The 25,607-nt window shown below is 38.6% G+C and overlaps 1 protein-coding gene across 8 annotated transcripts in view; it reads left to right on the top strand.

Moving 5' to 3' along the window:
- Positions 1 to 25,607, top strand: part of Carf (calcium responsive transcription factor) — a 54,195-nt gene that overhangs the window by 17,704 nt on the left and 10,884 nt on the right. For 7 of the 8 annotated variants that reach the window (XM_021159158.2, XM_021159175.2, XM_021159169.2 and 4 more), the window contains 6 exons: positions 10,091 to 10,151; positions 11,163 to 11,292; positions 13,206 to 13,290; positions 17,062 to 17,251; positions 20,801 to 20,921; positions 23,721 to 23,864. In XM_021159158.2, the coding sequence (XP_021014817.1) occupies positions 10,091 to 10,151; positions 11,163 to 11,292; positions 13,206 to 13,290; positions 17,062 to 17,251; positions 20,801 to 20,921; positions 23,721 to 23,864 (731 nt within the window). Of the gene's footprint in view, positions 1 to 10,090; positions 10,152 to 10,325; positions 10,386 to 11,162; positions 11,293 to 13,205; positions 13,291 to 17,061; positions 17,252 to 20,800; positions 20,922 to 23,720; positions 23,865 to 25,607 lie in introns of those variants that run through there. The other variant, XM_029479619.1, reaches the window with a different exon arrangement.

The raw sequence follows: 25,607 nt of genomic DNA on the forward strand, positions 1-25,607 counted from the left end.
TGTTGTGCCTCAATTTTCATTGAATTCTAGAAAGTCCTTAATTTCTTTATTTCTTCCCTGACCCAGTTGTCATTGAGTAGAAAGTTGTTCAGTTTTCATGAATTTACAGGCTTTCGGTTTTTTTCTGTTGTTGAAGTCTACTTTAATCCATGGTGGTCTGATAAGATGGGGGTGTGTGCATTATTTCAAATTTCTTGTACCTGTTAAGAATTGCTTTGTGATGGAGTATGTGGTCAATGTTGGAGAATGTTCTGTGAAGTACTGAGAAGAGAATATTTTCTTTTGTGTTTGGGTGCAATATTCTGTAGATAATTTTAGGTCCATTTGATTCATAACATCTATTAGCTACAGTATTTCTGTTTGGTTTCTGTCTTGATGACCTGGTCATTGGTGAGAGTGGGATGTCGCAATTAATGTGTGAGGTTTGATGTTGATTTAAGCTTTAAAATGTTTTTTTTACATATGTGGGTGCCCTTGCATTTGAGGCATAGATGTTAAGAGTCACCTTGGCGGATTTTTCCTTTGAGTATGAAGTATCCTTTATCTCTTTTGATTAATTTTTGTTTGAAGTCTATTTTATTAGCTATTAAAATAGTTACAGCAGTTTGCTTCTTAAGTCCATTTGCTTAGAAAATCTTTACTCTGAGGTAATATATTCCTTTGATGTTGAGGTGTGTTTCTTGGTGTCAAAGTATGCAGCAGAAGGATAGATCCTGTTTTTATATCCATTCTGTTAGCATATGTCTTTTTATTGGAGAATTGAATCCATTGGTATTAGAGTTATTGTTGTCTTTAATAAAATCTCTATTGTTGGATCTCCACAAGAGATTGAACAAAGAGTCCAGTCTGTTAGTTGAAGTCTCATGAAGAGAATGTTATGCCCAGTTCTTGGGAACCCCAGAATAACTCTAAGAATTGCAAGACCCATGTAATATAACGAAGAGAGCCTTTATTCACAAGTCAGACCCGGATTCCAAGCACTGCACAGGTTAGGAATGCAATGCCCCTGTCCAGGGGCTTGGAGTGTTTATATGTGCACATGCATAAGCAGGGATCCTTGGGCTTTGGTTACATGGCTGGGGAGGTGACAAGGGGAAGCTATCCTTCAAACCTGATGTTTGTTTCAGACAGCAGGGACAGATTCATGCAGCTGGCAGGGGCACCCTCTGACCTGGGAAGTAACTTTATGGTGCTGTCAGGAGCTAGTGTGTTCTTACAGACTGGTCACAGCTGTCTGGGAACACTTAACTGCCCTTCTCTCATGGTCCAAGAGTGGGCCACTTATCATTTCAAGGATGTTTGGTCCCTGTCCCTTTAAGGACAGGAGCCATCTGCACTGGAGAAATGCAGGTTATCTATCAAGGAGAGTGTCAGCCTTGGTGACACAGACACTGGGGTATGTTGCCTTTTGTCTGTTCCCAAAGCTGGCATCTCTGCTCTGGGCTGGGCCTCTCTGCCCTCTCCAAAAGGCCAGAGGCATTTATGCTGGGAAAACGGGGGAAGGGAGCTCTATCTGCACTGGTGAGCAGCAGGAAAGTGGGAAAGTACAGAGGCAGGTTTCCTGCGTCTCTTCAAGTTTTGAAAAGTGATTTTAATCTTTAATTCTAAGTTCGCTCTAAAACGTTTTCTCTAAAACATTTTCTATGAAAGTTATGTAAGAAAGTTCTTCTAAAAGGTTCTTCTTTTTAAAAAGTTCTTCAGTTTTCTCTGCTCTCTTCTCCTAATCTTGCTCTTTCCTCTTGCTCTAATGTAACATTTTTGCTCTGAGTTCCTTACTCCCAATGCCTTAACTCAATTGCTATACAATGTAGTCTTTTGTAGCCTTTTGTACCTTTTCTAGGAGAATAGATCACATGGTTTATCTATGCACCCCTCCTTTTTTTTTTTTTTACAGAGTTCACCAGAAGTTCAAACAAATTCAAATCATAAATGGAATAAGAATTTTACCACAGATAATGTTTACATGCATATCCATGAAGAGTAATTATCTGGCTTAACATTCATTATCTGTCGCTCAGGTTCATTGAAAGTTAAAGACCATAATTTTTGTGACTAAGTTATTAGTAAAGTTTCATTTAGATAAACCCAGTGTATATTTTATCTTCTGTCCTTACACCTCTAGTAAATCCTTAGTTCCTTTTTATGATCTTTTGTTAATTGTTTACAACCTCTTGGAATGTGTTTTTTTGTTGTTGTTTTGTTTTGTTTTACAAAAGCACAAATCTACTTTTATTTCTTTACTCTCCATTAGTTTAATCTGGAATGGGTACAGCATCACATGGATTCTGTGTCCATTGGCCTTTGTTTCCATGGGCCCGAGTTACTTTCCCCAGATCGCTCTGGTTTTGTTTGGTTTGCCTCCAGGAGTCGCTGTATTGTTTTTTGCTTTCTATACATGAGCACATCTCTTGCCTAAGTTGAACTCGGTTTCATCTTGGGCATAAACGCGTTCATTTTTAAGAAGAGCCGTGTGCTCTCTTTGGTTCCAGAGACCTCGCTTGTAGCCAGCAAAAATGGCCTTGCAGACATACTTGCTTTTAAAAGTCCTGTTCCTAACAGGTCTCCATAGGCACCAAGATGGTGGAAAGAGTTGGAATGTGCTCTTAAGTGTAGATACCTGCTTGCTATCTCAAAAGCATTTAACTCATGACATTTGAAGTCTGGCAGAGTTCTCGTTGCAATTTTGATTATCAGCAAGGACTTAACATAAAAGAGTTTAATTACTAATAGAATTTTAGGAATTCTTATGGGATCATCATTAAGAATTAAGAAATAATCTTTTCTATATAGCATCACTACAAAACAGTACGACAACAATTCTTCATTGTTCTGCAGAAATCTGCTCAAAAGGGTGGGCTAAAACCTAGCGGTTGTTATATATATATATTTAATAATAACAGGAAAGCATACTTATAATAGGAATCTTTCCTAAAATGTAATCTTCTTGACCTTGCCTAGACAAGCAAATCTGTCAATAACTTTAACAGTCCATGGGGGAACCATCTCAGGAAGATCACCTGCTAGTTTTTAGCTTCTCCTTGATAGCTCCTGGCAAATTTTTAAATTAATTGGGACCACATAAAGACCATTTGCCACTTATTTCTGTAGAGGGCAGCAGAGAGAAGCTGGAGGTGGGCGATACCCTTTGGCCACTCTACTCTTTTTCTTGGGACACGTTCTCTGGTGCTCTCCTCAGATGTTTCACGTGTCCCGTGGTTTCTGGATTCCTTAGTTGGATGCTTTTATTCTCCTGGAAAGATAAAAACAAAACCCTGCCCCAACCCTAACTCTGGGTAGTTCCTTTTTTGACAGGTTATATCTTTCCTAGGGCAAAATGTATTTTGGAAACAGAAAAGGTATTATCTTTTTTTTTTTTTTTTTTTTGGTTTTTTGAGACAGGGTTTCTCTGTATAGCCCTGGTTATCCTGGAACTCACTTTGTAGACCAGGCTGGCCTCGAACTCAGAAATTCACCTGCCTCTACCTTCTGAGTGCTGGGATTAAAGGCGTGTGCCACCACGCCTGGCAAGTATTATCTTTCAATTGAAACTTAAAAATTCTTTTTAAGATTTGAAATGAAATATACCTTAGTATGTGTGAATAAATATACCTATATTCCCTTTTCATTTTATATATAAATTCAAGGTATAGGTATATTTATTTTTAGATCACAAAGAACATTCACTTTGAATTTCAGCCTATCTTTTACAATCAGCTTTGAAATTTACATCACTGTAACTCCTATGTGCCTGCCTTTGCCTCCCATGCGCTGGGACTAAGGTGTGTGCCTCCTATGTGCTGGAGTGTGAGCCACCACCTGGCTACGGATCCCTTGTAGTAGTTATTCTCATAGTGTTGGCCTCATTTAATTTGGTTCTCCATTACCCATTATTTTTTAGTGTTAGGGGTAAACTTTCAAGTTTTTCAAATGTGTATGTAACCTATCATTCTTACTGATTTATTCTGAATTTGTTCCCTGGCAAATTTTAATATTCTGGACTTAAACATGGCAGTTTGTCCAATATTTCATTATTTCCAGATGCTTCGATGTTTTGTCTGTTTTACTTATATTTGCTACATAAATTTAATGTTTGCTAAGTTTTCTGGCTTTTGCCATTTCCATGTATGCCTCATATGACCAAATATTGAGAGACCAGATCTTTTGGGTTCAGACTCCATCTTAGAGAATCTGACCTAAGGTTGAACACGAGTTAACTAATAAGCCAGCACCCAGCACCAGTTTCCAGGTTACTCCCCAACAAATCTGCAACTCCAGGTTACAAGCCTGACCCTAGTACTTTACTTCCGAACAGCCACCAATGAGGAGGAAAACAGAAGTTAAGTTTATGGTTTGGCTCCCAGCACCAGCCAATTATGTTGAAGGACATAATACCCAGCCCCAACCCCAAGCACATGTGTACCAGGGTAGAACCCTCTATAAGTGCTTGCCTGGAACTGGGATTGGGGCAGCACCCTCCCGTTCTGAAATGGTGGCCCAAGCTTGAGTTTAAATAAAGAGACCCTAGTACAAGTGCATCAGAATTGGCTCCTGGGTGGTCCTTTGGGGTTTGCAAATGCATCCTGGCACAACTATATCTTTGCCATTTATCTGCCAGTTAGTGGCTTTTTATTTTGATGACCATATAGCTGCTATACCATTGCACACGCACCAGGATTTGGAGAAGACAGAGATTTCCCTTTTGCTTTTCTAGTTGTCTTATGGCCAGTCGGGCTGCACTGATTTTGTGGTTCCTTCCTCAGTATTGGCCATTTCATCCCTGAGTCTATAGACTGCCACTTTCAATTAGTTTTGGTCAATGATTGATAAATCATCAATAAACCATGCATTAGCCAAATGTGCCCCTTCCCTCCGTCCCCACACTTCAATAGGGGCCTCTTTTGGGGAGGAGTGGGTGAGCAGATCAGGCAACTGAGTTACTTTCTCAGTGTGGGAGGCACAGACCCTTCTGCTACCACATCCTGGTCATGAAGGAATTCACATAGGTACCGGTTCCACTGTTATACCTTCTCTTCCATGACTAAGCCTGTGAAGGACTCTGCCTTCAAACGGACCCAACCCATCATTGTAAGGGGCATCCTTATGGCCATAGGGTGTTTGGCAATGACGGAGTATAAGGTTCTCCAGGCCTTATAAAATGACCAAACTTGTTTTTCAAAGAGAGAATATTTATTGTATGTATATGGAAGGTGTTTGCAATAGAAGCCAGCAGGCAAATGTTGGTGGACTCCTTTTGGCTTTATGAAGACTCCCAGTTGCCAATTCATGAAATAAACAAAATATCCATTATTAGGATATCATCTGGTTCAATATTGATTGGGGGCTGCATAAATGGAGATGAGCTTACTGGCATTTGCAAAACCTGTTCTTTGTTCCTATCTCCATTGGAAATTAGCTGCCTTTCTAGTAACTCTGTATTTTTTCTTTTGTTATAAGCCATTTGTTCCACCCATACAGGTTAACCATTTTAAAGGTAGGGTGGTTGGTACCTTTGAAAGGCCAGCACCTGTTGTGTCTTGCCTATGGACCACCTGGACAGTCTGACTGTTCTTGATAATACATTTTCAGAATCATTCTTTATTTTATGGTTTGTTTCTGAGATTGGAGGAATGTTAATCTATATATATTTTCCATTGCTGCAACAAACCACAATTCCATAAATTCAAGGCTATGTTAGTCACATATGGCTTTAACTTTCGTATATGTCCTTCTGCACACTCTACCTCTTGTACTTTGTTTTACTCGAGATAAAATTCCAATCTCTAGAAGCTGAATGTGTATCTCTGAAGAGACCAATCTGTGATTTTGGTGAAATTATCATTACATCTGCTCCTATGTCTACTAAGCCTTCAATTTCAATGCCATTTATTTGTATTTTTAACTTTTGTCTCTGATCATTTATAGCAGTTTGCCAAAATACTTGTTTTCTGGTTTCTCTTATTTTATCTGCTGAAGCTGTTTTGTCCTTGATTGCATCCAGGGCACTGTTGTTTTTAAAAACAGGCGTTAAATCTTTTAATTGCTCCGTGGATGCTTCTCTCTGATGCTGACAGGCAATGATTAATCAAATTTGAAATCAGAGCCTGCTGGAGGCCCCCTAGGGCATTCCCAAAGGCAAAGGGTTACCTGGCCTGTCTCTTGTTCTGCATTCATTTGTCCAATGCCAGCCTTTGTCACATCTTCTGCATGCTCCAGAAGGCTGTACCTTCTTTTTGGATTATCTCTAGAAAAAAACATTGTTTCTAGGAATGCCTTGCCTACAATCCCCTTTCAAATGACCTTGCTTACCACAATTAAAACATTTGACATTTTTATTTTTCTTAAAACTTAGGTATTACTTCTCCTATCAGAGTACCATCATAAGCATGAAAGCCATTATCAGCCACATCTATAATCCATTCATCTATTGGTGCTTTTATTATTGGATCTTGCCTTTAAAGGCCTCATCATCCTTTTGCATTCTGAATTAGCATTTTCAAAAACCAAAGATTCAATTAATATTTTTATGACTTCTGAATCTGATACTATTCCATTTACAGCTGAAGTCAATCTTTCCAAAAAGTCATTGACGGTTTCTTTTGGGCATTGTATAATTTTAATAAATTCCAATGTTATAATCATCAAATTCAAGCTGCCTTTGCAACTCAGCATACGGCCCTTCACCTAGCAACTGAGCTTGGGAAATATGAACACCTCTTGCCCTATTTCATTGTTCTATGGCCCTGGCTTCCTCTTTCCATCACGTGCACCATTGTAACTGAGGACCAGCTTCCAATAATGCTGTTGACAAATCTTTCCATTCTTGGGAGATAATTCTGAGTGAATGCAAGCCACATGAAATGATTGCTTCTCGTCAATTCTAGCATGTCTATAGGATTCCATTTACTTGTTTCATAACCTTGGGGTGCCTATCATATGCTGGTAAGTATTGTTTATTAACTGGATAAACTAAGGTTGGTTTTCTAACAACCTTGGGCCACCCCTCTTCAGGTTCTTCATGTGCTGGCACAGAAGTTTCTTGTCTAAATTCCTTTGTATCTGAGTATTTTTCTGATTTCATTTATAAGTCTTTCTAAGGCTTGTGTCTTATAAACCCACTTATGGCTATTAAGAATAAAATATGAAATATCAAAATGATAATAATCATAATCACTACTGAGCCAATTTCAGTTAAGTCATTTAGCTTTTCATTTTCTGCTTCTATTTTCAAGCCATCTAAAGTAGCAGTATACAGGATCCTAGTCCCTTGTATTATGGTATTTACCATCCTCAGTGCTCTCCTTGAGGACTTTCCAGGTAACTTAGCAAATCTAATGGCTTCTTAATTTGTCTGCAGCTGGCATGGTTTTTCTGTCCATGTGGTTGTTCCACATGTTGGAGTGCGAAATGCTTTTAACACAATCTCAGTCATTCTATTCTACCAGTGAAGACTGGGAGCCAGATGCTGGGGTGAGAGACTGCTGACTCCGAGGCAGAGAGAGCACCTGGTGGACCTTTCCCACATATGACAGACATCCCTAAAGGAGGCTCTTTCTCTCCATACCATCTCAAAAAACCCTCAAACTGAATGTCCCTCCCTTCTACTTCTCCTGTGTGTATCTTGACAACTTCTCTGTTATCTTTACTGTGTTCACTGACTGTCAAGTGATTGCTTGCTCTGCCTCTTGACCTTTGGTTGACTTTATTTAGTCCTGTTTACAATAATCAAAAAAAAAAATCTTGAATTAAAGGTATATGCTAGGACTGAGCCACACCACAACTAGAGACAGGTTTTTCCAGTAAATGACACAATTTCTAGGTTCACAATATGGTAAAATATCCTGCAACAAGTTATTAATGGTAAATGATTGTTAATTCATTAATTTGTTGTTGTGGTTGGCCATGGTGGTAGTAATGGTGTCTGTGTGTGCGAGCATTTGCACTTCACTTCTTTTTGTTTTGCTGGGATGAGCTTATTGACTTTGTGGGTGTAGTTAACTTGCTTGGGTTGGAGTCTTCCTTGTAGTACCTTCTGTAGGGCTGGGTTTGTAGATATTGTTTAAATTTGACTTTGTCATGAAATGTCTTGTTTTCTCCATCTACAGTGATTTAAAGTTCTGTTGGGTATAATAGTCTGGGCTGGTGTCTGTGGTCTCCTAGAGTCTGTCCAGGTCCTTCTAACTTTTAGAGTCTCTGTTGAGAAGTTGGGTATAATTCTAATAGGTCTTCCTTTATATATTACTTGGCCTTTTCCCTTGCAGCTTTTAATATTCTTTCTTTGTTCTATATTTCTAGTGTTTTGATTATTTTGTGGCACAGGGACTTTCTTTTCTGCTCCAATTAATTTGAGGTTCTGTAAGCTTCTTGTGCTTTTATAAGCATGTCCTTCTTTAGGTTAGAAAAGTCATCTTCTATAATTTTGTTAAGTAGATTTTCTGAATTTTTGAGCTGGGATTCTTCTCCTTTTCTAATTCGTATTCCTAGGATTAGTCTTGGTTCTTTTCATTTCCTCTTCATGGATGTCTGTCAACATCATAAAATTGGTTTTCAGGTCATTTTCTTGTGCTTCAGCTGATTTGGAATATATTGCCCTGGCTGTTATTGATTATGTCCTTAGACTAGCATTTAGACATCTGGGTTTGGGATAATTATAGGTCTAGGTGCTGATTTCTGAGTTTGACTTTGTTGGATGGGTGTTTTTATTACTTGGTTTCTGCTTCCTCATTGGTCTTCTGGTCTTTGTGGCCTAGATTTCTGGCAGCTGAAGTAACATCTGATCCAGTAGTAAGATTCTGTCCAAGTTGGGGCTGGACTCTGGCAGTTAGCCTGGCTTTTGGTGCAACAGGGGGTCTCTGCCCTAGTTGGGATAAGATAATAAGGAGGGAAGTGGGGGGCTCTGAGTGAGTGGAGGAGTCTGCTTGTGGGCTGCCTATCTGTTGTTCTGGTGATGGTGTGGTGTCTGGTCCAGCAGAGCATCTCTGCCTGAGTTCGCCTGTTCTTCTGGCTTGCTTGGCCTGGACCTGTTCTTTACATTGTGAGGCCTGCTCCTTTACAGTGGAAGTCTGCCACTGAGTTGGGGGTGGGCACACAGCAGCGGTAGGGAAACAACCTTAGTTTCTTGATACTATTGACGTATACATTATATTGGAAATATTCTTTCCTTAGCCTTATTTTGTATTTATTTATTTATTTATTTATTTATTTATTTATTTATTGTTTATTCATTTGGTTTTCTAAGACAGGTTTCCCCTGTGTAGTCCTAGCTGTCCTGGAACTCAGTCTGTAGACCAAGGTGGCCTCCAACTGAGAGATCCCCTATTTCTGCCTGCTGGAACTAAAGGCATGCCCCGCCACCACCACCCAGCCAACCTTGTTTTTTGTTTTGTTTTGTTTTGTTTTTCCTTTTCAAGCACAGAGTACAAAGAGTAATTAAAACAGTCCTTAGCTGCTCGTGTCTAGGCACTGTGGTGTTTGAGATAAGCTGGCTATAATATATGACTAATGTTTACTTGTAAGTTACTTTTTGTTTGTTTGTTTGTTTTTGTTTTTCGAGACAGGGTTTCTCTGTATAGCCCTGGCTGTCCTGGAACTCACTTTGTAGACCAGGCTGGCCTCGAACTCAGAAATCCTCCTGCCTCTGCCTCCTGAGTGCTGGGATTAAAGGTGTGCACCACCACGTCTGGCTTACTTTTCATTTTTGAGTCAGGGTTTCATGTAGCCCAAGCTGGCTTTTTCTCTCTGTGTTAATAAACTCCATGCATGTGCTATCATTAAGAACATAGTGCCAAAAAAAAAAAAAAAAAAAAAAGAACATAGTGCCTGGGACTATAGGCTGTGTTAGACTGATTTATTTGAATCTTAACTTTACCACTTGTCAGGTGTGGGACATTAAAACAATTGGCATATGTCTCAGGGTTGTATCTACAGAGTGAAGTAGTACATTCCCTCATGGAAGTAGGTGTGTACTTAAATAATTTAATAATTCTGAATAATCAGAATGGCATATGTATTTGTTTAATCCCTCCAAGGTGATCACTACCTGCTCTTGAGAAAACTGACATATAATGTGTTTCATATAATTCTGTCTCCCCAGGCAGGGATGGAGCAAGTGGTCATACCTCAGGAGCCCTTTGCAGATGAGCATAGCCCTCAAGGTGAGTCCATGAGGACTGGGTGCTTTAAAGACTGAGGTCAGACGCTAGGACCTTTCCTATGGAGGCCTTAGTAACTTCAGTTGTTTAGATAGGATTGTGAACTGGGTGATTAGAAAAACCTTTTTAGCCCAAATAAATCTTAAGTTCATTTTTCAACTCCCGTCTAGGTTAGCTGTCTATTTCATTTTGGGATTCTATGAAGCTGGCTGACTCTTGCTTCCTCCCAAATGACCAGTGAGCACAAAATAAATTATTGTAAACTATAGTAGCAACAATAGAAATAGTAACAGTAGCGCAAATATAGTACTTAGCTGCAGACGGTTTTAATATTTGCATTTTATTGGTATCTTTGTTAGCTTTGAGATCCATTCCTTTCTCCTTAACTGTTGTCTGAATCTTCTGCTCCCTCCCATTTGTCTCACATTCAGAGAAGAAAATCCGGATTCCCCAGCCTCCCACCCCCATCCCTGACCCTTTTTTCCCCCACCTATTTGGTAATATCCCTATTAAATTTCTTTTTCTTCCTTCCCTTTGTATTGTAGTTTAATCTCTTTTTAACTTCACTGCTATACTGTTTTGTTCCTTTTTTATAAATAGTGGCTTAGGATAGTTATTTTTGCTTTTGTTTTATGATATATTGTCTTCATTAACTGTCATTGAAAGTTAAACCAAAAACATGGTTTGTAGAAATATTATAAACACCATATATTAATATAATCTTAATTTTCATATTATATGTGAAACTCTTTAAAGTAACAATTATTTGTACTATTTAACTATTAAATATAAGTATAAAAAATTAATTGCATACAACATAAAAGTAAGTAAGTTTATCAGTGACAGTCTCAATAAAGCATTTAACATTTTGGATTTTTTTAACTTCAGAAATATTCTTTTTCCCACTGAAAAGATTTAAAATCTAGCTAAGTAATTGTCATATTATTCAAGATGTTGCTGATTTTTTTGTTGTTGTTATTTTCTTTTGTCGTTGTTGTTGATTTTGTTGTTCAGATATCTCTGAAGAGAAACCCACTGGTGGAAGCTTACCAGCTGTAAGAGCAGATGTTCTTGAAGACGGCACCAGCAATTACGGCCTTGGCTCACCAGCATCCCTTGTGCTACCCAAAAAGTCAGGGGCCAGGTGAATCATGGGAAAGAGGAGCTTGTCTTTGGTGTCACAATGGAAGTCTGTTCTTAAAAAACCACATCTAAAGCTAGCAGACCATAGGAAAGATCAAAACTTCAGGGAGAGGAAAGATTCCTTGGCTCTATCTTCACTTATTTAATGCATCTTGACAACAAGAAGACACCTTCCTGTCCTTTTGGAGCAATGTGAAATATCAAAAGTATTTAGACTAAAGATATTCATTCAGATCCTAGAAATTTTAAATGGTTTAACCATGTTTTATAGATATAATTCTTATATGATAAAGTGCTTAAAATGGTTTTTGCTAGCATTGTGGGGAGGGGGATGTGGGCTGGTGGGTGGGTGGTGGTGCTTCTGAAAATTGAACACAAAGTCTTGAGTATGCTAGGCAAATACTTTCCCACACAACCACCAAAATATGGCTTATCTTTTTTTTTTTTTTGCAAACTTTTTACTTCAGTTTTCCCTTTTTCCTAAAAATAATGCTTTCCATGATAATTTTAGAAAAATATTTAAAGTAACTTTTTTTACTTTCTTTCTTTCTTTTTTTTTTTTTTTTTTTTTTTGAGACAGGGTTTTTTTTTGTACCCCTGGCTGTCCTGGAACTCACTTTGTAGACCAGGCTGGCCTCGAACTCAGAAATCCACCTGCCTCTGCCTCCCAAGTGCTGGGATTAAAGATGTGTGACACCACCTCCCGGCTTTAAAGTAACTTTGTGTAAAAACTTTTTTTTGAGATTTGTTTATTTTTCTGTATGTATGAGTGTTTTGCCTGTATGTCTGTGCAGCATACTTGAGTGTCTATGGAGGGCAGAGAGGGCAGCGGGTCCCTGCAAGTGGAGTTAAAGTGGTTAGCCACCATGTGGTGCTGGAAATTGAACCCAGGTCCCCTGGAAGAACTCTTAAAAGCTGAGCCATCTCTTCAGCCCCTTCCTTAAAGTCTCCTTTTATATATTTGTATTCCTTTAGTTGTTCTATAAAAAGATTTTAAATAAGACACTATAATGTGAGCCATTTGTTCTTTTTTCTTTTTCAGTGCTTGAGCCCAAACCCAGGGCCTCTTGCATATTAGGCAAGTGACCTAACACTCATATAGACTCTCAGCTGAAGACAATATAATATATTTTTTCTTTACTAACTCCATCTGCACCAGGGATTTTCTGTGGGGAAATTTGTGATTGCTGCTTTGCTCTCATTAGTTGTTATGGCTTAATTCTGGTAGGTCATATGGCTAGGTCTAGAATTCATCCTTTTCTTTTAGATTTTCCAATTTAGTAGAATATAAATTTTCAAAGTATGTCCTCATGGTTTGTTAGATTTCCTCAGTGTGTGCTATCAAGTGTGCCTTTTCTTCTAATCTTAATAATTTAGGTTGTCTGTCTCTTCTGGTTAATTTGCTTAGGGTATGTCACTTTTATTCATCTTTTCAAAAACTACCTCTTTAAGAATTTTTTGGTCATTTTCATTTCTATTTTATTAATTTCTACCCTGCCCTTCGTTATTTCTTCCCATCACTGCTTTGGGATTGGCTTTTCCTTGTTTTCCCAGTCCTAGAGGTTTGCCATCAGGTTGTATATTAATACAGTCACTTAGGACTATACAGTCCTCTCTTAGTACCTACCCTTCTTAGTATCTCACAGATTTGGGTTTGCATTATTATTTGGTTTGCAGACTTGATAAGCTTCAGCTCCAGTGAGAAACCTAGTCTCAAAAATAAGGTGAAGAGTAACTATGGGAAACATCAGATGCCACTCTCTGGTTTCAGTACACGTGTATGCACATGTGTATGCACATGTGTGCCCATACAGTACAATATTACACACACATACAAAGTAAAGAAAAGACAGTGCAGTTGAATGTCATGTGTGTGCATAACTATGTATTTATATCTGTCTTCCCCTCTCCTAGAGTTGTTGAAGAACCTTTGCTGGCTCCTCTCCAGCCACTCTCTTGTAACACACCCATGTGGGCCTGCCGTCTTAGGAGTTGTGAGGTGAGCTTAAAATAATCCTGACCCAGATTCATTTCACTGGTCATGGCTGCATTTCTTCCCCAAATGAACACTTGTGAATATAAACAATAGTCGGCATCTGTCATATTCTGCATGCACTTGTGCTAAATCTAAACGTAGCTGTTGTTTTATTCTTTAAAGATATAGGCTCAGAGCCGGGTGGTGGTGGTGCATGCCTTTAATCCCAGCACTTGGGAGGCAGAGATTTCTGAGTTCGAAGCCAGCCTGGTCTACAGAGTGAGTTCCAGGACAGCCAGGGCTATACAGAGAAACCCTGTCTCGAACCCCCCATCCCCCCCCCAAAATACATACATATATATATGCGCTCAGATAAAGCAGAAGTTATGCCTAATGTAGTGTCACAGAGAAACCCTGTCTCAAATCCCCCATCCCCCCAAAAAATACATATATATATATATATATATATATATATATATATATATATATGCTCAGATAAAGCAGAAGTTATGCCTAATGTAGTGTCACAGGCCTGTAATCCCAGCACTTGGGAGGACCAAGAGTTTAAAGTCTTCCTTGGCTACATAGTGAGTTGGAGACAAGCCTGTGTTACATTGAGACTCTGTCCCAGAAGATATAACACAGAACAAGAGACAGAGCAGAAGTCACTCATAGAAAGCTCTGCTTGCTCCATTTGAACTACCTCCTATCTCTGTCTCTGTCTCTCTTCCTCCCCACCCCCACATTTATTTCATTTCACAGTCTCGGTATAAAATTTCTCAAGGTTTGCTTTTAGCCTTGTCTTCATTTTATCTTTTGAAGGATTTTACCTGTGTCGTTGACTTTCAGCTCTCATGTTCATAAAATAGTTTGTAAATCTGTATCACCGGTTCTATTATTCTTACTATTATCCCAGGCCCTCAGCTACTTTTTGAAGCTTTATTTATATTTTACTGTAAATTCACTGTGACCATACCAGTTAGTTCTGCTTGCTAAGTTCTTTGCCTGTTTCATTAATAAACACCATTTCCTTAGATGTCTAGGCACAAAGAATAATTTCTTTGTTTTATTCAGATACTTATCTTTTTTTTTTTTTTTTGTCATTGTCCTTTTGACTGCCTGTGTGTTTATTTGAGACAGTGTCTTGCAATGTAGCCATGGCTTTCCTAGTACTCATTATGTAGACAAGGCTAACTTTAAACCTATGTCAGTCTTTCTGCCTCAGCCTCCCAAGTGCTGGGCGTGTAGGTGTACACTACCAAGTCCAAGTCACAATTTATTCTTTTGAAAGTGGTTAAGAGCGCTGGCTGCTCATGAAAAGGTCCCAAGTTGGACTTTCAGAACCCACATGGGAGATAATACATAATGCTCTGTAATTCCAGTTCTGACGCCCTCACCTGGCTTCTGTAGGCATAGACTGGTGTGCAGGCAAAACACCATATATACATAAAATAAAAACAAATAAAATCCCCCCAAAATTAAATGTTACAAAAAAGGTTATTAGTATAATGAAGTTCTTCTACAACATATTTTAGGAAACATAGTCATCATTTTCATAGGCTTTAGATAGATTCTTGGCATCATATTAAAAACATCCATAGAGGACTAGGACTTTGTTGCTAATATTGTGTTGATCTGGATTTGATCTAGGGCTATAATATTATAGATCCAAGAGAGTAGATATATTACATATTCTTCAAGCTTTCATCTCTAAAACTCTCTTCTATGGCAGTGAGTGTATCGCTATAAAGACTTCCATCTGTTAGACGACTGCTTGAATTGAAATCAGACCCCACTGTATGGACCAGTGGTGAGGAAGGGAACTGATGCTCCTTCTCAGACAACCATCAGTTCCACTGAATGCTGGGGCCAGCCCCTGCAATTCCTCTTTCTTGGTAGCAGAGGGGGAAGAGTGTTGGAGGGGGCAAAACCTGGTCTTGTAAGACATTTAGGGTTGCTGTATAATAATAAAATGCTTACCTATCTTAAGTCTAAGTCACTCTGCTGAAGTAGCTGACCTGCCTGTCTGAGTTCCTCTGAGATCAGAAACTGCAGTCTCTGGCACTTAGCACCTCATCATAAAACAGCAGGAGATTAAGTAAAGGATTAATTGCTGGAGCCTTTTCCCTCTTGTCCAGCTGCCTCTCACTTGCCAGGCTTGGGGGAAGTTTGGAGCAAAGAACCTCTATTGAACTAGGTGAAGAGAATAATACTCACAGAAGAAAAACTTTTACACAAGCAAATATGCATAAACTCACATAAATTCATATACAAATTCATGAATGCACACTCATATATCTCTTTTCAAAACAGGTCCAACTACATACTTAGCTCATAATAACATACTTACACACACACACATCCATACTTACATATGTATATGGAGAAAGAGATCAAGCACTAATGCAGAAAGAAGTCACTCATTCTGGATGAAAAATGAGCTCCAGTCTTTATTGTATAGGGAAAGAAAAAGCTTCTACTCTTTTATTGCTAAATAAATTAAACCCAAGTCTGTAAGAAGAAAGCTTTGTTCTCTTTAGTAAGACTAAGCTTGTCTTGCCATTAAGAAAAGACCTGTTCTGTTCCATGGTAAGGAGAAGCCTGCCTGCTGCTTCTGTTCTCTCTGCAGCATCTTCTTTTTTCCTTTTCCCCTCTGCATTCTGTATATTGCTCTCTTAATTTTTTAAGTTGCCTTATAATTTCTAAGTTATTCCACTGCTGGTCCTCCTACAGGGTCGTCCTTCTCCTCAGCTTCTTCCAACTTTCCCTAATTCAACCACAGGGGTCAGCTGCTTCTGTCCATTTGTTGGGTGCAAGTATCTGCATTTGACTCTTTCAGCTGCTTGTTGGGTCTTCCAGGGTGCGGTCATACTAGGTCCCTTTTTGTGAGCACTCCATAGCCTCAGTAATAGTAAAGGGTCTTAAGTTCAGTTTCCTCTCTCTGTCCTTAGCACTCACACATCTTTCAGAATACATGATCACGTGGTAAGAAGTTCACCACAAGTTTACACATAAATTTAAATCATAAATTGAATAAGAATTTTACAGCAGAGAATGTTTACATGCACATCCATTAACAGTAATTGTCTGGCTAAGCATTTGTTATCTGTACAAGCTCAGCAGGTTCATTGAAAGTTAAAAACCATAATTTTTGTGACTAAGTTATTTAAAAAGTTTTTTATAGATAAACTCAGCAATATTTTATCTTCTCTCCTTGCACCTATTAAATCATTAGTTCTCTTTTTATGCTTTTAAGTTGTAAGTTGTAGATACCTGCTTGTTATCTCAGAAGCAAGCCGGTATTAACTCATGACACTTGAAGACTAATAGAGTTCTCATTGCAGTTTTGATTGTCAGAGAGGACTTAATAGCAGTCCTATTATAGAAGAGCTTAATAATTACTAATGTAATTTTAGGAATTCTTATGCAATCATCATTAAGAATTAAGAAATCATCTTTTAAAAAAGAAATCATCTATTTGTCTATAAAGCATCACTACAAGACAATAGTAGTTTTCATTGTTCTGTAAAGATCCACTCAAAAGGGTGGGCTCGTATCTAGTGGTTGTTATATATATATTTAATAATAACAGGAAAGCATGCTAATAGCAGGAATCTTTCCTAAAATGTAATCTTCTTGGCCTTGCCTAGACAAGCAAATCTGTCAATAACTTTAACAGTCCATGGCGGAACCATCTCAGGAAGATTACCTGCTAGTTTTTAGCTTCTCCTTGATAGCTCCTGGCAACAGAAACATATTTTCCAGTGATTTTCTTATTTAATTTTTCCCTTGCAGAAAATTGGAGATTCCTACCGTGGCTACTGTATAAGTGAGACTGAATTAGAAAGTGTCCTAACTTTTCACAAGCAGCAAACACAGACTGTCTGGGGTACTCGCCAGTCTCCAAGCCCAGCCAAACCTGCCACACGCTTGATGTGGAAGTCTCAGTATGTCCCATATGACGGAATCCCATTTGTCAATGCAGGTACTTCCTATCAATTACTTGAAGGTTCCCAAGCATCTATGCTCAATTATGAAAATGTGACTTTTGTGAGAGGATGTATTTTATTGTTTTAGGTGAGAATTGAATATTAATGGCTGAAAATGAATATTAAGCTCAAAACAAAAAATATATATCCAATTAGTTTATGCCATAAGGTTATGTTTAAAAGTGTGACACTGAATAAATAAATAAATAAATAAATGCTTCGTTGTATAGCATGCTAATAAATAGAACTTTGGAATTCCCCATGAACTTATAGACAGTATCATATAATCAAAATGTTAGTCTTTATAAATAGTCAAACTTATAGAAGTAAATCATCTCTCAGATAAATGGACAACAAATATAAAGACAGACACATACACTTTTATTGTTTGTATCAGGCTCTGCAGCCAAGCAACTTCCAAAGAACTTTGTTTTCCGAGTATTTTAGTTTTCAGATCTGCTCAAAAAGAATTAATGGGCTGATTTTCATTCCTGTTGGCAGTGCTATAAACTTCTCTACATTCAGCCCTTGTATGAGTATTTCCAGACTTAAAAAACAAAAATCCAGGTTATGCCAGACTTGGTGGCATATACCTTTAAACCCAGCATTCAGGAGGCAGAGGCAGAGAGGCAGAGGCAGAAGCAGAGGCAGGAATATCTCTGTGAGTTTGAAGCCAGTCGGTTTTACATGGTGAGTCCAGGGCAACCACAGCTACACAGAGTGATCCTGCCTCAAAAGCAAAACAAAACAGAACAACCAGGTACACTGGGGAACACCATTACCAGAACTCTGGAAGCTAAGGCAGGAGGATCTCTATGAGTTCAAGGCTAGCCATGGCTATGCTAGTGGACCCTGTCTCAAATAAATAAATAAATAAATAAATAATTGAAAAATAAAAAAGATTACATTATAGAAACTATAATGTATATCAAAAATAGAGGTAAGAAGCTGGGCGTGGTGGTGTACGCCTTTAATCACAGCACTCCGGAGGCAGAGGCAGGCAGATTTCTGAGTTCGAGGCCAGCCTGGTCTACAAAGTGAGTTCTAGGACAGCCAGGGCTATACAAAGAAACCCTGTCTCAAAAAAACAAAAACAAAAACAAAAAACAAAAAAACAAACAAAAAAATAGAGGTAAGAATATAAAAACTCTTATATTTTTGGTTGTGAATCTAACATTTAATAGCTGAGCCATCTCTCTAGCCCTTCATTTATGAAAAAGTGTATTTTATATATATTTTAAATTTTTTGAGTTTTTATTTTATGAATATGGATATGTTAACTGCATACTACTTATGTTCAGTCCCTACAGAGGCCAGAAAAGAGCATTGGCTCCTCTGCAACTGAAATTATAGACAGCTGTGAGCCACCATGTGGTGCTGAGAATTGAACTCGGGACCTCTAGAAGGACAGCCAGTGCTCTTAGCCACTGAGCCATCTCTCCAGTCCCTATTTTATGTTCTAATAGTTGGCTGTATCCTGACTAGAGTAGAATATTCATCTCTTATGCAGCATGGTTTTCACATGTATTTGTAATCTACTGCAGTGTAACAAATTATCTCAAATTTGAAGGCTGAGAACTACAAACATTGATTGTCTCAGTTCCTAATAGTCAGAATTCCAAGTGTAGCTTAGCAAGATGGCTCTCATGTTCTTACGTGGACCGAGGTTGTAGTGTTGATGAGAATTGCAGTCATCTTTTGCTTGACTAGGAGAGGTGGCAATTCCAGTCTCACTTGCGTGATTGCCTTCTTATGTTTTAATTACTTTAATTAAGTAATTACTTTAATTAATTTAATTTAATTAATTACTTTTTAAAGGAAATTGGCCTTTCAGAGTTCTCTTACTATGTGGCAGCTGATGTCATCACCTAGAGACTGCAGTCTGAGTAAGAATAGAACAGTACCCAAGATGGAAATTATAGTCTTCTTATAACCTAATAGCAGCCAGGCGGTGCTGGCACACGCCTTTAATCCCAGCACTTGGGAGGCAGAGGCAGGCGGATTTCTGAATTCGAAGCCAGCCTGGTCTACAGAGTGAGTTCCAGGAGAGCCAGGGCTACACAGAGAAACCCTGTCTTGAAAACAACAACAACAACAACAACAACAACACACCAAACAAACAAACAAAAAAACCATAAAACCCTAATAGCAGCCATAGCATATTGTCAATTCTGCCATATTTAGTAGAAGTAAGTTGGTAAGTAGAGCCAAAGCTGAAGGAGAAAAGATATACAGGGAAATGAATAGTAGGAGGCCATCTTAGAGGCAGGTCACCAATTATTCCAACAAATCCAGTAGTAATATGAAAATAGGACTAGAGCAATGGCTTAGTGGTTAAGAGCACTGGCTGCCCTTCCAGTGGACCTGGGTTCAATTCCCAGCACCCACATGGCAGCTCACAATGGTCTGTAACTAAAGGCCTAGTAGATCTGACTCCTTCACATAGACATAGACCAAATGTACAAGTAAGTAAAAGAAATAAAATAAATAATTTAGAAAAGAAAGTGCTGGGGCTAAAGAGAAGGACCAGCAGTTAAGAGCACTTCTGCTCCTGCAGAGCACCTGGGTTCCAGCCCCAGCTTCCACATCGGACAGCTCACAGCCACCTGTCACTCCAGGGTCATGAGATCCAGCACCCTCTGGACTGTGTAGGCACCTGCATTGGTGCACAGAAACTCTTATTGGTATCCATACAAACACATAAATAAAATACATGGATTGATTACTTTTTTAAGGAAATTGGGGGCCGGAGAGATGGCTTAGTGCCTGTGTTGCCCTTGCAGAGGTCCAGCATCCACATAGTAGCTCATAGACATGACCTCCAGCTCCAGAGTGTCAGATGCCAGTCTTACCTCTGTGTGCACCAGGCATGAATATGTACACATGATTGCAAGCAAAGCACTCACGAACAGAAAATAAAATCAATCTAAAGAAACTTTAAAAGGAAATAAGATCTTAAATAGTATTAACTATGAACCCACTGTAACATCTGCTAATTTCAACTTATAAAGTGCCTATGATTTTAAATAGTATTAACTATGAACCCACTGTAACATTTGCTAATTTCAACTTATAAAGTATCTATTTAGCTTTGACTCAACCTATTTAGTTGAGCCAAAAATTACATGTCTCAGCTAGGTGACAGCAGTGTACGCCTTTAATCCCAGCACTGGGAGGCAGAGGCAGTCAATTATCGATGAGTTCAAGACCAGCTTTGTCCACAGAGCAAGTTCTAGAACAGCTAGGGCTACACAGAAACCCTGTCTCAAAAACAAATAGACAGACAGACAAATCATATGTCTCTATGTATCAGCAAAGGTTACATATTTGTTAATTCCTTACCATAATTATGACATATTTGATAACCTTGACACAAATTTAAATTTGTCTGTCTTACATTTTTCATAAGAAATACTGATTGTTTTGTTCCATAAGCTTATGTAATCAATAGTGTACATTTTGACATTGTCACAGCCACATTTTAAAAATCTGTTAAAAATATCTAAACACATGAATTACTGTCATTGGTTGGTTTCGGTTCACAGGAAGTCGAGCTGTGGTAATGGAGTGTCAGTATGGACCAAGGAGAAAAGGTTTTCAGTTAAAAAAAATCAGTGAGCAAGAAAGTAGGTCTTGTCATCTCTATAAAGCTACTTGTCCAGCCAGGTAAGCTTGTTTTATCTTTTTTTAACCTTATTTTTTTACATTAAACTCTTACTTTTTCAATAGCAAATAAAAGCCCTTTTACTAAGTTTAAACATCTCAAAAACCTGTACAGTAAAGTTTAGGTTTTTCTCTCATTATTGTTTTGTATGTTCCTTACTGAAGCCTGAAATCCCAGTGGTTTTTGAGTCATTTGGATATATATGTGCATGAATGTACACATATCCTCTTCTACCCTGAAATGTCAGTAAAGGCCACTAAAGTTTTCTTTCCTTAAAGTTAGTTAGGTAATAGTTCTCTCTTCTCTCTGACTGACGTCGTATCAATTTATTCTTCATCTGAAAGCCTGCAGTGAGTATTTAGTGCCCAGATACCGAGTGGCTGAGCAGTTTACTTATGGCATGTACTTACTAAACTCTGCTGTTTTCATTCCTAGTGTACCTTCAAAGTGACTTCATAGAGGTATATAAGAACTCTCTATTTTTAACAGCTGTGTAATATTACATTTGTAAGCATAACATTTAATTAACCCTCTATGAGAAAATAGATTTTTTGAGATAGTCTCTTGCATTCCAGGCTAGCCACACACACACTATGGAGCCAAGGGTGGCCTTGAATTCTTTATCCTCCTGCCTCTGCCTCTTTAATGCTGGGATTTACAGATGTATTCCAGCATGCCTAGTGACAAATTTTGTTATTGTACTCCATACCACAATTAATAACTTTAAGTTTATTAGAGTAAATCCATAGCGTGGTGATTGTTAGGGAAAAGGTTATATACTTTAAAAATGTTGACAAAGAAAAATTGATTTAAAAGAGATTTTACCAGTTTACCAGTTTGCATTCTCACCAGCAATGTATGAGATCAATAGTAATGTTTTGATAGAGGACTAGGTTATCATTGCTCTGAGTGAGAGCAGAAAAGGAAACCAATGAAAGAGTTTTTAAAATGTTTAATACTATTACTCTTTTAGACATTAAAAATGTTCAAAATGATTAGTCAATTTAAAACTGTTGAAAACGTTATCGGCTAGGGAATAGGAAAGCATCTCAGTGGTACAGAGCTTACCTGGTGCACACAGCCTGAGCCGAGTCAGCGGTGCTTCAAAAGAATGACTGAGGCAGTGTACACTGACTGTGGGAACTCCTGTGGAACAGTGAGGGGAGAGAAGCCTCTGAGCTCACAAGCGTTACTTCATCCTGAGCAAACAAAACAGATGATTCATTATGGCTGGACCTAGTTGATCGTTGATGTACTATATTTTAGCACCACATAGATCATAAACTTAAGCATTCTTATGTTTAAAAGACGGGTGTAGAAGCTGGAGAGAGGGCTCCATGGTTAAGAGCACTTGCTGCTTTTGCAGAGGACCTGGGTTTGGTTCCCAGCACTCACCTGGTGACTCACAGCCATCTATAACTCCAGTTCCAGGGAGGCTGATGCCACTCGGACCTGCACAAACTCCTGCTCTCATGTGGCACACACATGAACCCAGGCATACACTCATAAAAGAAATAAATCTTTAAAAGCCCAGTGTGGTGGTATGTACTCAGCACCGGAAAGGTGGAGAAAAAGCAGCATGAGCACATGAAGACAGACAGACAGACAGACAGACAGATGTGCACATACACATATAAAATGTGAAAAAAAATTAAGGCACTGCACATAAGAGCATGCTGACTGATCTTTCTGAGAACTTGGGTTCAGGGGCTGGAGAGATGGCTCAGCAGGTTAAGAGCACTGACTGCTCTTCCGAAGGTTCTGAGTTCAAATCCTAACAACCACATGGTGGCTCACAACAATCCATAATGAGATCAGATGCCCTCTTCTGGTGTGTCTGAGGTCAGCTACAGTGTACTTAGATATAATAATAAATCTTTAAGAGGGGGGGGGGGCTTGGGTTCAATTCTCTGCACCAACATGGCAGTTCCCAGCCAGCCATCACTATAGATCCATGCATGGAGGCAAAACACCCATACACATAAAACAATAAAATGTATATTTTTAAAGTCTAGGGTCTCAGGAGATATCTTAATGTTGTCATAAATTGTGCCTGTTCTACAGAGTGAGTTCCAGGATAGCTAGGGCTACATAGAGGAACCCGGTCTCAGAGAGAGAAAGAGAGAGCGGGGGAATGTGAAAATATTACTTTGTCTTTTTAGAAACAGTCTCCCTGGCTATCCTGGAATTGCCATATGGACCAGGCTGACATTGAGTTCACAAAGATCCTCCTGCCTGGGATTATGGGGTTAAAGGCATTGGTCACCACTAGTGGTTTAATTATGTGTCATTGTTGGCCAGGTCATGGTGACACACCTTTAAATCCAGCACTGGGAGGCAGAGGCAGGAAGCAAGGAGGCAGAACTCACAAATTTCTGTGAGTTTCAGGCCAGCCTGGTCTACAGAGCAAGTTCCAGGACAGCCAGGGCTAGATCTTGTTTTGGGGGGGGGGGGTGAATTAAAGGCGATCAGCCTGGAAGAAGGTATATATATATATACACACACACATACATACATACATACACATACTTGTATATATACATGTGTGTGTGTGTGTGTATCAAATGTGAGGTGATTGTGGCTTCCAGGACAATGAAGAAGAGAAAATTTCAGAAAAATATCTATATTTAGATATTTATACTCAGTTCATGATAGTTGTTAGTCATTTGAGTATCATGCACTTAATGATGTCTTTCATAAGCTTCTGAATACTAAATTACATATTCTCTTGAGCTCTTAATTGATGTTAGATTTTTTTCTTAAGATTATAATAGACAGTTTCTTCTTTGTCTTGTATAAAGGATATACATTAAAAAGGTACAGAAATTTCCTGAATATAGAGTACCTACAGACCCCCAAATTGACAGGAAGATAATCAGACTGGAGCAGGAGAAAGCCTTCACTATGCTGAAGAAGAACCTGGTGGATGCTGGTGGTGTACTTCGGTATGGCGTTCATGCAACCCTTTCATTTTCTTATTAGCATCACTAACAAGGACTCTTTTACCCCTGTCTTTTCAATTACTTCAATAAAGAATGGTTTTATAAGTTATATACCTCACTAGTATAAAACTTAGTTGCTATTGTATATGTTACTGACTTTATTACCTAAAAATTTTATATAATGCTAACCATACATTGTTAATTACCATGGCAGCCGTCAGTGAATGGTAAGCCCTAATGAAATTCCATTTTATGCTTCATGTTTTAAATAGAGAGGGATGTAATAGTTCTTACTATCCTTTATGTGTTAGTTCGGTTGAAGATTTTATTATTGTATAATGACATGAAATATAAGGAAAACTCTTGTATGATCTTTTATGAAAACTTAAAAATGAAGTCAATAATTAGGTAGTTCAATTTTCAAAATGTGTAACTATAAAATTTTTATTTTTAAAAAATATTATTAGAGTTCTTTATTTTATTTTGTATTTAAGAGTTGCCTGAAAGTCTGTATGTGCACCACATGCATGTGTGATGCCATTGAGGTACGAGGAGAACATCAGATTCCCTGTCACTTGAGTTATAAGTGGCTATGAACCACCATGTGAGTTCTGGGGCTCAGACCTGGGTCCTCTGCAAGAGTAACAAGTGCTCTTAACAATTGAACTATCTCTCCAGTTCCAAACTATACAAGTTTTCATCGGGCTTTATTTTGTTTATATCCATTTATATCAAACAGAAGTACAGGGGTCAGTGAGATAGCTCAGTGAGGTCAGGACATATAATAAAAGGAAAGAATTGACTCCTTTAATTTGTTCTCTGACCTCCACATATGTGTGTGCACATGCATGCATGCATACACATACAGACACGCACACACACACATAATATAAAAGGAGGACAGGTACTTGGTATGTAGCTCAGCAAAAGAGCACCTTGCTAGCCAAGTGCTTAGCCCAAAATTAACCCCCAACACCACACACACATATATACACACACACTCAACACACTCACATATACATTTGTACAAAAATACCACTCAAGTTGGACATGGTGATGCACACCTTTAATTCTAGCACTCAAGAGGCAGAGGCTAGTGGATCTCCAAGTTCAAAGCCAGTCTGGTCTACATACCAAGTTCCAGGCCAGCCAGTGCTATACGGTGAGACTTCATCTCAAAAATAAAAACAACAACAATGAAAAGAAAGATCAATTAAAACAGTATTCTACCAGATTGACTTTCCTAGCACCAGTCCCTTGTGCTACTGTATATGAGCTGTGTCCATATTTTAGTTGGTTCTATTGCTCATTGGGCCAGCAGGAGTTTGTTTGTTTATTTGTAAGTATCAGTGTTTTTGCCTGCATATATGTATGTGCATGCCTGGTACCCACAGTAGTTAGAAGAGAACTTTGGATCCACTGGAGCTGGAGATACAGATGGTTATAAGCTGGGAATCAAAACCCAACTGAAAGATCACCAAGTGCTCTTGACTCCCGAGCCATCTCTACCCTCATATACGTGTAAGTCTCTGCAGGCCTTAGCTTTGAGGCATAGTGAAAGTTTATGAAGTTACCTTTGTTTTTTTTAGTTTTTCAAGACATAGTTTCTCCATGTAGTCCTGGCTATCATGGAACTCACTTTGTTGACAAGGCTGGCCTAGAACTCACAGACCCACCTGCCGCTGCCTCCCAGGTGCTGGGTTTAAGGTGTGTGCCAACATTTCCAGAGTAAAGTTACCTTTTTAA

The sequence above is a fragment of the Mus caroli genome, chromosome 1, assembly GCF_900094665.2.
Source record: "Mus caroli chromosome 1, CAROLI_EIJ_v1.1, whole genome shotgun sequence".
Lineage (NCBI taxonomy): Eukaryota > Metazoa > Chordata > Mammalia > Rodentia > Muridae > Mus > Mus caroli.